The sequence below is a fragment of the Neofelis nebulosa genome, chromosome 12, assembly GCF_028018385.1.
Source record: "Neofelis nebulosa isolate mNeoNeb1 chromosome 12, mNeoNeb1.pri, whole genome shotgun sequence".
Lineage (NCBI taxonomy): Eukaryota > Metazoa > Chordata > Mammalia > Carnivora > Felidae > Neofelis > Neofelis nebulosa.
Genome location: NC_080793.1, coordinates 88464737 through 88477531, shown reverse-complemented (window position 1 = coordinate 88477531; position 12795 = coordinate 88464737). Strand labels below are relative to the sequence as shown.

General features: G+C 46.7%; 1 protein-coding gene across 1 annotated transcript in view; it reads right to left on the bottom strand.

The window, feature by feature from the left end:
* Positions 1–12795, bottom strand: part of SLC1A1 (solute carrier family 1 member 1) — an 84231-nt gene that overhangs the window by 17901 nt on the left and 53535 nt on the right. Inside the window, exons 3-6 of the mRNA XM_058695821.1 lie at positions 5930–6022; positions 4175–4289; positions 2698–2740; positions 960–1058 (exon numbers count right to left, since the gene is read on the bottom strand). Coding sequence (XP_058551804.1) covers positions 960–1058; positions 2698–2740; positions 4175–4289; positions 5930–6022 — 350 coding nt within the window. The remainder of the gene's footprint in view (positions 1–959; positions 1059–2697; positions 2741–4174; positions 4290–5929; positions 6023–12795) is intronic.

The following is a 12795-nucleotide window of genomic DNA, read 5'->3' as shown; positions in this document are numbered from 1 at the left end:
GCGGAGAGTTTTGGAGAAGCAACGTGGCCTTGTATTCCATATTTAGGTGGTCTTGCAACTCTAAAGCAAGAGGTGCCCAACTCAACTCAATGGAGTAGTGGAGAGTGTAGACGCAATGGGGCTCACCCTCTTCTCTGGGTGGTTCAGAGGCTTCTCGTAATGCCTGGTGGTTACGTTTTACAAAGTGCCACCCACCAACAGTGAGTTAGCAAATACTGAATCCTTGCTCCCAGGGGAAATATAAGGTCAGGTTCCGGGGAACCAGGGTTCACAACATTTTCATCAGATAATCAGCATATAACCTTGCTGTAGGTGTTTCTGTTCAGAAACACATAAATATGTAATGTGTATTACTGAGTCATTAACACTGAAGTCACAACCGACACCCTCAGCCTGAATGAAGCTGATCTAACACACATATAATTTTCCATACGGGACACTACAGCCTTCTCGGCCTCAGAACCACTGACAACACTGCAACATTATGCTTGGGGGATGTTTTAAACAGTAAAATCACCATGGAAAAGCACAGAGACATGAAAAATGTGGCATAAACATGCTACTCAAAGGACACTTGTTTACAATAAGAGAGCTGAAACAAGAAGGCAGAGCTTGGGGTGCCTGGATGGCTCCGTCGGTGGAGCACGTGACTCTTGATTTCAGGGTTGTGAGTTCAAACCCCACATTGGGTGTGGAGCCTATTAAAAAAAAAAAGGGCTTAGCCTTGTTCAGCCTCAGAGGGCCATGTGTGCATTGGGCGACTTAAACTTTTCACCGCTCTTTGTCTGCAAATGACGTCAGAGCGTTGTGTTGATTCTGGGGGGGCAAACACATTTTAGCCAGAAGACGAATTCGCAAGTAATGAGGACCGACTGTATCTCTGTCTCCTGCTTGCTCCATGACTCAGCGCCTGCCTGGGGCGGGGGCGGGGGGGAGAAGGGGTGCAGGCAACAAGGTACCTTGGAAATGGCAGTTGTCATGATGGCTGTGACAGATGCTTGGGTCATGTTCATCCCGGGCTCACTGGGAGTATTCACTTCTTCACGCTTGGTTTTATACTGCACATTGGAGGGGAAAAAAAGACCAAAGAAACAAACAAAATAAGAGTTTTTCAAGCACCTGAGTCTAAACCATGGGAATATGTGACTCTGGCTAACTGAGTGCCACTGAAGCCTTCTGCCTCTGTCACCTCTCTCGGTTACAGATTTTGATAGTACCTCCCATGAGGTTTGGGAAGCCAAAGTGAGACCATAAAATCCAAACCCTGATTCCCATGGCCACCATTCAGTGATGTCAGAATGTTGTCTTTCATAGTAAAAGATTAACAGGGCAACAATGGGAAAGAAAGTTTGGGTTGTTGTTTTCTTAAATGTTTATTTTTGAGAAAGACAGAGCATGAGCAGGGGAGGGGCAGAGGGAGAGGGAGACACAATGTGAAGCAGGCTCCAGGCTCTGAGCCATCAGAACAGAGCCCGATGCGTGGCTCGAACCCACAAACCATGAGATCATGACCTAAGCCAAAGTGGGAAGCTTAACTGACTCAGCCACCCAGGTGCCCCGAAAGTACAGGTTTTATTTGGAGGTGCTTTGACAGACAGACTCTTACAGCGATCTTATCAATCATTTTGTTTCTATTTGTTTATTCGTTTCTCATTTTTAATCTGGGAGGAACACCTCATTACTTGGGTAACTGTAGTCACCCTGACTTTAATAAACATCAAGAAGTAGATGGTTATTCCAGCAGCAACAGTCCCTTTAGGGCTAGTCCATGAGTGAGATTTCTGTTGAATTCCCTTCCTTTGGCTCTGTTTGGTCCTGCAAGGCTTCAGCAGAGAGGTTTAAGAAAGAGCTAGTATACCACGACACCAGGCATAAATGTCACTCCTTCGAGACACTGCCAACATCAAGAACCTTACAAATGACCACTGTGGCTGAGCCGCAAAGGCACCCTTGAAACAGAGGTGGTTCTGTGCCTCTCGGAGGTCGGCAGGGAACAACTTCATTGCCATTTTTGTTGGTACACACAGAGGTCTCTGTTCATGTAATTTATGTAAATGAATTCGGCAGTTTGTGATAGACTCAGCTGTCTTAAGTGCACAGATAAACAAGAGAAAAGGGCTGTAAGGAAATGGGAGTGAAGAGATTGTTCAACTTTCCTAGAGGAAAAAAATCACGGCTTTGTTACATCGCCGGGGAGCCGGAGGGTCAGCAACGGGTGTGTAGTGATTAAGGAAAAGACCGAACACCGGGAACACCCACCACCCGTGTGGGTTCGATACCGCTCTCCCAACACGAGGGAGAAAGGAACAGGGAGTCGGAGGGTTGCTTTTTCAGTGCCTGCATCTGGAGACAGCCTAAGCGTCTCCACAAATATCACGTGGTTCTCAAAAACACAGGCACAAGAGCCCACATTTTTAAACACTCTTTGTTCGACAGGTTCCTGATGGCTTCATCTGAGCTCTCTTGGGGACAAGAACGTGTCACGGAAAGGGAGCAGCGGGGTCAGTAACAACAGGGACTTCTCTGGGACCTGAAGCCCAGAGGCACCTGCGATTTGCTCCACATTCACACTCGAGGGTGGGTTTCCTGCCATTTTTTATGTGCTCATTCCACTTCCTGGGTCACAGCAGGGAACAACGATTCTAATCAGTAAAGCGAAGAGTACAGCAATCTGAAGGCAAAAGTCGTTGTTCTTACCTGCTGAAAACAGGCTTGGACAAGGTTCTCCGGGAACATATTCCTGTTGGAGACATGAAAAACAGTGTCACGTTACAGCACAAGTGTTTTGTTTTTGTCACACCCAACGCATGGGTGAAGGTGAGAAGAATCTGGTTTCTCCTTTGCAAAATACTTCCTTGCATTAAGATTTTTTTCCCCCGCTGAGCTTCAACCGAGTCTAGAAAGTTCTCTCACACAACCATCACTCAGCTGAGTCACTGAGTAATTGGTACGCTCGCTGTCCTCGGTGAAACAATGCATTGGCAGGTGGACACTCCCAGTCAAGAGACTCCTTTAATATTCTGTACGCTTCTGTTTTCATTGACGAGAAAGTATGCCTACCGAGAGTCCGGGGCATCTGTTCCCAAATTCTTTATGCCAAATGAGAATATCAGCATAATGACTGAATTAAAAATGATGTGAGTCAGTGAAATGGGAGTGTGAGATGGAAGGTGTGGTTTCTCATCAAAACTAAACTCAATGCTTCGAAACTCGACCGAAGCCAGTGACTAAAATTTCTGTGGGTAAATTAGGTAAGGGGCGTCCGCAGAAATGGAAAGAAAAACTGGCAGGATGTGGCACTCAGCATTCTTTATAGTTTCTAAGGATTTTGTTGTGTACTTCGTGAAAACTGAACCTGGAAATTGTACACCATGCCTTTACAAGCACAACAGGTGCAAGAAAAATGATACAGAATCACAGTCAACTGACACGCTCAAAGAAAAGGTTTTGGCCCTACATCAAAAACTGGCAAATAAACACATTTAAATTTTGTGTCCACAAAATATATAATGTGTACCTGTGTCATTTTTTAATGATTCTCTGCTCTGCTATCTTAAAAGTAACTGACCAGTTCCCAGCCCTGATTGCTTCTGAGAAGAGGGCTTCTCCGGTGCAATTAAAAAATGTATTTCTTGGGGCGCCTGGGTGGCTCAGTCGGTTAAGCATCCAACTTCAGCTCAGGTCATGATCTTGCGGTTCATGGGTTTGAGACCCTTGTTGGGCTCTGTGCTGACAGCTCAGAGCCTGGAGCCTGCTTTGGATTCTGTGTCTCCCTCTCTCTCTGCCCCTCCCCTGCTCACAGTCTGTCGCTCTCTCTTGAAAATAAATGTTAAAAAAAAAAATTAAAAAAGAAGGTATTTCTTCAAGTGTGCTTCAGAGCTGACCCCCCAACGCAGCCCAGCATCTTAGTGCAATAACTGTATTTTCTGCTTCTCTGTCCATCCTAAATCCTGACAGAGGAGACTCTCTTCCCACTCTTGGAACCATGGCTTGGCGAGCAGGACTGGCTATGCAATTTTGAGGTCCAGGGCAAAATGAAAACACGCAATGATTCAAAAACTATCGGCCATTTCAAGACAGCCACAGCAGTGCATTAAAGCAAGCTGTGGTCCTCTGTGGCCACAGTATCACAGGCGGCATGCCTAGGGGTCTGCCCCACTGGCAAAACACTCACCTGATCAGATCCAACATGGCATCCACCGTACTGACTTCAGGGCTGCTTCCTGTCCTGTCAATCTCATCCACTTTCTGGGTCACACCAGGCTTGATGCTCACCACCAGCACGATGCCTGCGGCCCAAGAGAGCACCACAGAGCATTAAGAACCTTCCAGAACACCTGGCACCCCTGGTGTAGCCTTCTTAGAACCAGTAGGCATAGTGGCACCAGTCAAAACCAGAAGGAGGACTCCACGGTCAGGCCAAAATGCTGAGCCTCAGCTGGGACCTCCAAGCAGCCTTGATTACTTTTCCATTAAATGAAGAAGGAACTCTTCCCACTTTTTTTTTTTTTTTTAAATGTAAATGAAGAGGCTGCATTCCAGAATTGCTTCTGGAAACCCTTGCTGATGAGAACATTCTATTTTCTTTTCTTTAGCTTATGAGATCAGCCTAGGCAGGGGTTGGGGTGAGGGTGATTCATTTTCCAACTCAGTTCATTTTCAAGCCATTCAATATCTTTATGTAACTTTTATCCACAGATGCTGGTTATTTTCCAGAGGCTCATACAAAACAAGCCCTAACTTCCTTTCATACTACAAGCCTTCAGATATCTGGAAGGCTGTTGTATAATCCAAAAAAGGGTCAGGGTTAAGAAAAATAGTGTTCCCTGTGACTCTCAGGGGGTGGAAGGAGGACAAACAGGTGTTACAGGGGGAGACAGTTCTTGCTGTAAGGCACGTCTCAACGGAGGGGGTGGGTATCTGAGGGCACCATTTTGGTCCCTGGAGGTAATGGGTTCTTGTCCTCTGAGGTGTCCAAGCAGAGGCGGGAGGCTGGAGTACACCCCAAGTCATTAGAGGCTGCCTGACTGGAGGGGGTGAAGAAGAAAGTCTCTGTGTCCTTTATCACTCCTCCCAAGGGCAACGCCGATCCACAGTGGGCAGGGCATCAGGACCAGAGCAGGTAGGTTTCGCAGGTGGGAGGAGTCGGTGGGCAATACAAAGACAAGGTGGGTGTGGTCCCCTCTTTCCACTCGACCTGGCAGGAGAGACACACACCCGCTTTTTCCTTCATGTGCGCTTCCCTCACGAACCTTCTGAGGAGGCGCGGCTTTGGTTTAAGGCAGGGTTCAGGCCCTCCCAGGTGCCCGGCCTACCAGCCCCACTGCCTCACCTCATCCCAACAGTCTCTTAATGCAGAGTGGCAGGGTCACGCGGCTGCAACATCTGAGTACCATCCAGTCCTCTCTTCCCACGCAGGGCATCCTTAAAACGCCAGGTCACAAAGGATGGGCCGCACTCTCTTCGTAAAAGAATGCCAGAGGTCCGAGAGCAGCTATATTCCCTTATCAGAACGTTCTCCCTTTTTCAAGTGGAATTTATACTTGGCAAGTTGCTGTGAGCTCTCACTACCACGTGCCATTTGAGATGCACTGAAATGTTACCTTTTTGGAAATACTTCACCATTAGACTCAACTCCACTATGACAGAAGCTCTTGGCTTCACTTCCTTCTAATAAAGGCACAGAACTGTCACCCTGTTTCTTGCTAGGGGCATTAATGAGCAGCACCATGGCTGAACTTGAGTCAGTATTATATTTTCTTCATAGAAAAGGTGTTGTGTAGACCTGAAGCCCAAAAGGTTCGTGGTAATTTGACAATATTACTTTCTGAATTACAAAAAAAAAACCACATTAAAAAAAAAGCCCAACTACTTTTAAAGGAAGAGTCACAATTCTACAGAAGAATAAGGAATCAGAAAGAGGTTTTACCTAGAATCACAGCAATGATCGTGGTACAGAAATAATAGATGACGGCACGCAGACCAATTTTCCCAGATACGCTGGAATCCAGGGCAGCAACACCTGCGAGGGGGGAGAAGTCAAATGACATTTTTGTCCATTTTTAATTTTATTTCAGAGTGAGAGAGAGAGAGAGTGTGTGTAAATGGGAGAGGGGCAGAGGGAGACAGAGAAGGAGAGAGGGAGACAGAATCTTAAGCAGGCTCCATGCCTAGCACAGAGCCTGACATGGGGCTCGATCCCACAACCCTGGGATCATGCTCTGAGCTGAAATCAAGAGTCAGACACTCAACTGACTGAGCCACCCAGAAGCCCCAAATTACGCTGATTTTTATTTATTTATTTATTTATTTATTTATTTATTTATTTATTTTTATTTTTTTTAACGTTTTATTTATTTTTGAGACAGAGACAGAGCATGAACGGGGGAGGGGCAGAGAGAGAGGGAGACACAGAATCGGAAGCAGGCTCCAGGCTCTGAGCCGTCAGCCCAGAGCCCGACGCAGGGCTCGAACTCACGAACCGTGAGATTGTGACCTGAGCTGAAGTCGGACGCTCAACCGACTGAGCCACCCAGGCGCCCCAAATCACGCTGATTTTTAAAAGACGGATTTCCAGGCCTGGTGGTCATTCAATCCTCAAGGTGTGAAATGAAGGGCTGAGGGCTGTCCTCTGCCAACTGCTAGGCCCATCTCGCATGAGACGCAACGGGCAAAGGAAGGGCTTCAAGACTGCCAACACAGAATGGAGACGGAAGAGGGGTGAGGTGCAGGCGCCCCTTCCCCATAATCCCGCCACCTCAGCCCGTGGCCAGTGCCTCGTGGGGCTGGTCACGAGACAGGAGCTCCCCTTCCGCATCTGCTCAGAGAATCTCGAGGATTGTACATCACATCACTCCACAGCCTTCAGGATAAACCCCTTCTGGAATTCAGTATCCAGAAAAAAACTTTATCTTGAAGAACGGAGAGTTCTTTTCATCACGTAATGAATACTGTAAAACTCGTGATTGTTTCCCTTTCTGCCTTTTCTGCCAGGAAGCTCAGAGTCGGCCAAAAAGGTTAACTTTTTAAAAGAAATGTTTATTTATTTATTTATTTATTTTATTATTTTTTTTTTTTTCAAAAATGTTTATTTATTTTTGAGAGAGTGAGGAAGGGGTAGAGAGAGAGGAGGACAGAGGATCTAAAGTGGGCTCTGTGCTGACAGCAGAGAGCCCGATGTGGGACTTGAACTCATGAACCACGAGGTAAGGACCTGAGCCACGGTTGGACACTTAACCAACTAAACCACGCAGGCACCCAAGATAACTTTTATGGGTGACTATGAAAGTAATAATGTGTTTGATACAGTAGTCTGAAAAAAGGAAAATAAAAATCACTCCATCAGTCATAGTTGATATTCTGAAAAATTTCCTGTCAATATTTTTTCTTTTTTGTAAACATAGCTGAGTGAATTCTATAGTTTTTGATCCTCTCTTCTCAATACTGTATTATAAGCATTTTCTTATTACAAATTCTTCAGGAGGAATTTTAATGGCCACATAATCTTCTGTTCTGTGACTGTACCATAATGTATTTAATCATCCACTTACTGTTGGAGCTTTAAGATAGTCTCAGGGCCAACTTCAATACTAAATCACAGTACTTTCATTATTTATCCTGGCCAGCACATTTTCTCCTTCTTTTCATGATTTCCAAATTGCTTCTATGTTAACAGCCTTATTGTGTATGGCTCTGATTGTGAGACAACTTAAAATATCCATTTTAAAGAGGTAGGATATAAAAAAAAATTTTCCAATTTTTAAATTTCTTATTGAAGAGACCTAGGGCCACACTGTTAGCTGTAGTCTCAAATGGTGTTGGGTGGCCTATAAAATGACTGGATGTAGTCCGGAAGGGGAAAGGCTGTCTAGAATGCCAACCATAGCCCTAGAGGGGGAGGCACACATCCCTTCTTGCTAGAAACCCTTGCCTTCCATTGAAGATGCCCCTATAAATGGAGACAAATGACGCGGTTGACTGGATAGCTACTATGTGGAAGACAGGTAAGTGGTGAAGCAACCAGACCATCTTTCAGCACGCTGTCATTGGAAGGTTTCAGGGGCGCCTGGGTGGCTCAGTCGGTTGAGCGTCCAACTTCGGCTCAGGTCATGATATCGCCATCAGTGAGTTTAAGCACACATCTGGCTCTATGCTCTGTGCTCAGAGCCAGGAGCCTGCTTCGGATTCTGTGTCTCCCTCTCTCTCTCCCCCTCCCCTACTCCCTCTCCCTCTCTCTCTCTCTCAAAAATAATAAACATTAAAAAAAAATTATAAAAAAAAAAAAGGGGAACATTTCAGGCTCTACCCTGCCCTGTTTCCAAAACAAGAATCACATTATGAATCAAACAATCATCACAGAAAATGACTTCTTGAATCTTCAACACGTGTGACTTGTGCCTTAACTGTTAGCAAAGCCTGAAGTGCAGGGTGGCGGGAAAGATGAGGAGCTGTTGTGAGGTGACCCAAGGAGAAGGTAGTAAACTGGGGGGTTGTGGCAGGCACAGGTGGCTTTTGTTTTCACTCCTCACACTATAAAAGCCTCGCCTATTTTTCTCAGGTGGGACTTGTGCTTCTCACATATAATTGTACATAATCGATGTGCAGGACCAATCTGGAAGGAAGCTGGTCATCGCCACGATGACAGGACAAATCGGCTCCCACTGCAAACATGCCATTCTTCTGGCTGCTGGTTGCTCCTCTGGAAGCTAATATTTTGAGAGAAGGGGTTCTGGCCAACTTAGCGAGCACCTCAGGATGTTGGAAGGGCCCATTCACCAGCCCCTGGGACAAGACTGTCATTCCCATGTGAGGGGCATATCGCAACAGACACATTCTAGAAAAAGCCCGATGCTGGGTTCTATTCTCTCTGGGAAAAATGCACTCTGGTGTGCCGAGAAGACTTTCTTCTCCTTGTGGTAAGACGATTAAAAATAACGACTCTTCAAGAAATAGTAGCAACGACGACAACAATCAGGAGACACCAAAGGCCACAATTCATTAATGAATGAACGATTTCCTATTTAGAGCTTCAGTCTCTTAAAAAAAAGGGCAAACGGGGGCGTCCGGGTGGTTCAGGCAGTTAAGCGGCCGACTTCGGCTCAGGTCATGATCTCACCATTCTTGCGTGGGTTCGAGCCCCGCGTTGGGCTCTGTGCTGACAGCTCAGAGCCTGAAGCCTGCTTAGGATTCTGTGTCTCCCTCTCTCTCGGCCCCTCCCCTGCTCACACTCTGTCTCTCTCTCTCTCAAAAATAAAAAAACATAAAAAAAATTTAAAAAAAGAGCAAATAATAATGCAAAATATGTAAGTTTGCTAAGTATATTATATGAATATAAAACTGTGCTTGAATATTCCATTTTAGAGCTCTGTGCATTATTTTCATAAACAATCAAAATAATTATTTATACCAATGGTTGATTTTAAAAAACAAAATCACCAATTCCACAAAACTCCACATAACCTGTACAAGCCCATGGAACCCTGGTCCAAACGAGGATGTATTTTCAGATGTCTCGTCCTCGAGTCGATGTCTAAATTCAGCAGCTCCCAGCCCCGAAGGTACGGACGAGTGACAGGCTCAGAGGGGAGCTGCAGAACTGTTCTTGGGTATGTGTTTTGTGCCCTCTCGGGGTTTTCTTCCAGCAGTGAAACAAATTAAATCTATGTAGGTAATTGTTTCCAGCATATGCTAATATGTCTTAATTTGTCTTAATGATTTGGCCATGGGCTGCTGCCTCTGCTTCTATTCCAGGACCCAGCTGGCAATAAAAGGCTTCATAATAATGAGATTCTTGGTGGGAAGTATCTTAAACAAATACATCCCCTAAAGCAGTCTGCCAGCTCCCCTCTGCTGGAGGACAGCGATTGTATTGTAGTTACTTTGGGAAGGGCTTTACTTCCCGTTCCTCAAATCTACCTTAGTCCTATAATTCTCCTGGACAGATCAGAGATGTAACTCAAGGGGCGCCTGGGGGGCTCAGTCGGCTAAGCGTCCGACTTGGGCTCGTGTCACGATCTTGCGGTGTGCAGCTTCGAGCCCCATGTCAGGCTCTGTGCTGACAGCTCGGAGCCTGGAGCCTGCTTTGGATTCTATGCCTCCCTCTCTCTCTGTCCCTCCCCCACTCATGCTCTCTCTCAAAACAAAAAACAAAAAAACCACACATTAAAAAAAAAACAAACCAGAAATGTATTTGAACCAACAACTGTACTTCTGTACATTTTACCTCTAGAGTTACCCTTCTACCTCTCCAGCCATCACTGATGAGGGGCAGGGCTGGCCCCCCAATTCCAGGCCCTTGGACCATTTATCATGTGGTGCCAGGGGTAGAGGTGATGGGCCACCACAGAGGCTGGGAACATACGTAGGGCAACAGCCTGTTTTGAAAACCTCCACAAGTCACCGGAACATTCCTGAACTTAACTTGAACATGGAAAGCTTGTCTGGATAGTCTATACACCCCACCTGCTAATAATAGCAATGATGCTGAGGCTTAATTCTAATCAAAATGACAGTGACCATACACACTGTGTCGTGCACAGTGGTACACGTGGAATGCGTCACCTCCTTTATCCCTCGCCATTTGGTGGGGACGCTGGGATCCCAATCCAGACTCGACCCCACAGGCCATATTCTTTTTTTTTTTTATTTAAAAAAAAAATTTTTTTTTCAATGTTTTTTATTTATTTTTGGGACAGAGAGACACAGAGCATGAATGGGGGAGGGGCAGAGAGAGAGGGAGACACAGAATTGGAAACAGGCTCCAGGCTCCGAGCTGTCAGCACAGAGCCCGACGCGGGGCTCGAACTCACAGACGCGAGATCGTGACCTGGCTGAAGTCGGCCGCTTAACCGACTGCGCCACCCAGGCGCCCCCACAGGCCATATTCTTTTTTTTTTTTTTTTTTCCAACGTTTTTTATTTTATTTTTGGGACAGAGAGAGACAGAGCATGAACGGGGGAAGGGCAGAGAGAGAGGGAGACACAGAATCAGAAACAGGCTCCAGACTCCGAGCCGTCAGCCCAGAGCCTGACGCGGGGCTCGAACTCACAGACCGCGAGATCGTGACCTGGCTGAAGTCGGACGCTTAACCGACTGCCACAGGCCATATTCTTTTAAAAAATTTTTTTTTTCAACGTTTTTTATTTATTTTTGGGACAGAGAGAGACAGAGCATGAACGGGGGAGGGGCAGAGAGAGAGGGAGACACAGAATCAGAAACAGGCTCCAGGCTCCGAGCCGAGCCATCAGCCCAGAGCCTGACGCGGGGCTCGAACTCACGGACCGCGAGATCGTGACCTGGCTGAAGTCGGACGCCTAACCGACTGCGCCACCCAGGCGCCCCCACAGGCCATATTCTTAACCACTCTCTCACACTGGCTCTATCCACGTGCTGTGAAATTCTAGACCAGTGCTGCCTCACGGAACCTTCATGGTGAAGTGCTTCCTCTGTGTGCTTCTGTTGTAGTGACCACAAGCTACCTGTGGCAGGTGCGCTTGGGATCTGGCTAGTGTGGGGGCACCTGGGTAGCTCGGTCGTTAAGTGTCCGACGCATGATTGCGGCTTAGGTCACGATCTCACGGTTTGTGAGTTCGAGCCCCGCGTCAGGCTCTGCACGGACACTGTGGAGCCCGCTTGGGATTCTCTTCGTCCCTCTCTCTGTCCCTCCCCCGCTCATGCTTTTCTCTCTCAAAACAAATCAATAAAACCTAAAAAGACAAAAAGAATTTTGTATTTGATGCTTTCCCTCAGAAAGAACTGCATCTTTGTACAGGTAGTTCCTTCCTTACAGAGTGAGCCCACTTCAGAGATTCACCCTGTGGCAGTGATTAGGAGCTCGGCAGGTAGTCTCCTTAGAAACCACTTGTACGGGGCAGTTTGGTTCAGTTCCCAGGGAGACCAACAAAAACACTTTTTATATGTGACCTACCTCCACGTGAGGTAGTATCTTAGTATCTTAGTACTAGTATCTTAGTACTTAGTACTAGTACCTAGTATCTTAGTGCTTCTCTGCCTCTCATGTCCCCTCATCTTTGTGTGCTCTCCCTGCCCCTCCCCCAGCTTTTTTTTTTTTTAATTTTTTTTAACGTTTATTTATTTTTGAGACAGAGAGAGACAGAGCATGAACGGGGGAGGGGCAGAGAGAGAGGGAGACACAGAATCGGAAGCAGGCTCCAGGCTCTGAGCCGTCAGCCCAGAGCCCGACGCGGGGCTCGAACTCACGGACCGCGAGATCGTGACCTGAGCTGAAGTCGGACGCTTAACCGACTGAGCCACCCAGGCGCCCCTCCCCCAGCTTTTTAGACACCTGTCCCATGATCTTTCAATACTACAGGACACTGTTTAGGTACTAAATGTATACATGTGCTCTTTGCATAAAAAGAGTACATTGCTCCCCTTATCCCAAAAACTTGGCCTTTGCTGCCTTGGGAGCAATTTTGCTCCTGCTGAGAACATGTGGTCTGGCTCAACGGATGTCCCAGAATGGTACCTTACTCCAGATGTTAGACTCTGGAGACAGCACCTCTCCATCACTCCTCGGTCACACCTGCCACATCTCAAGTGCTCCCTGGCCACACGAAGCTCGTGCCTACTGCAATGGATGGCACACACAGAGAACATTCTGGGAGGCAGCACCGGTCTAGAATTTTGTAGCACGTGGATAAGAGGCAGCATGACATAGCAGTTAAGAAAACAGTCCCGTCACTTACTGGGGAAAAGGTCAAATGGCATGGCCACTTTCCTCCCAAACAGGTGGGATATCACCGTACTTTATCCCGGGGCTTTACTGTCAAATCT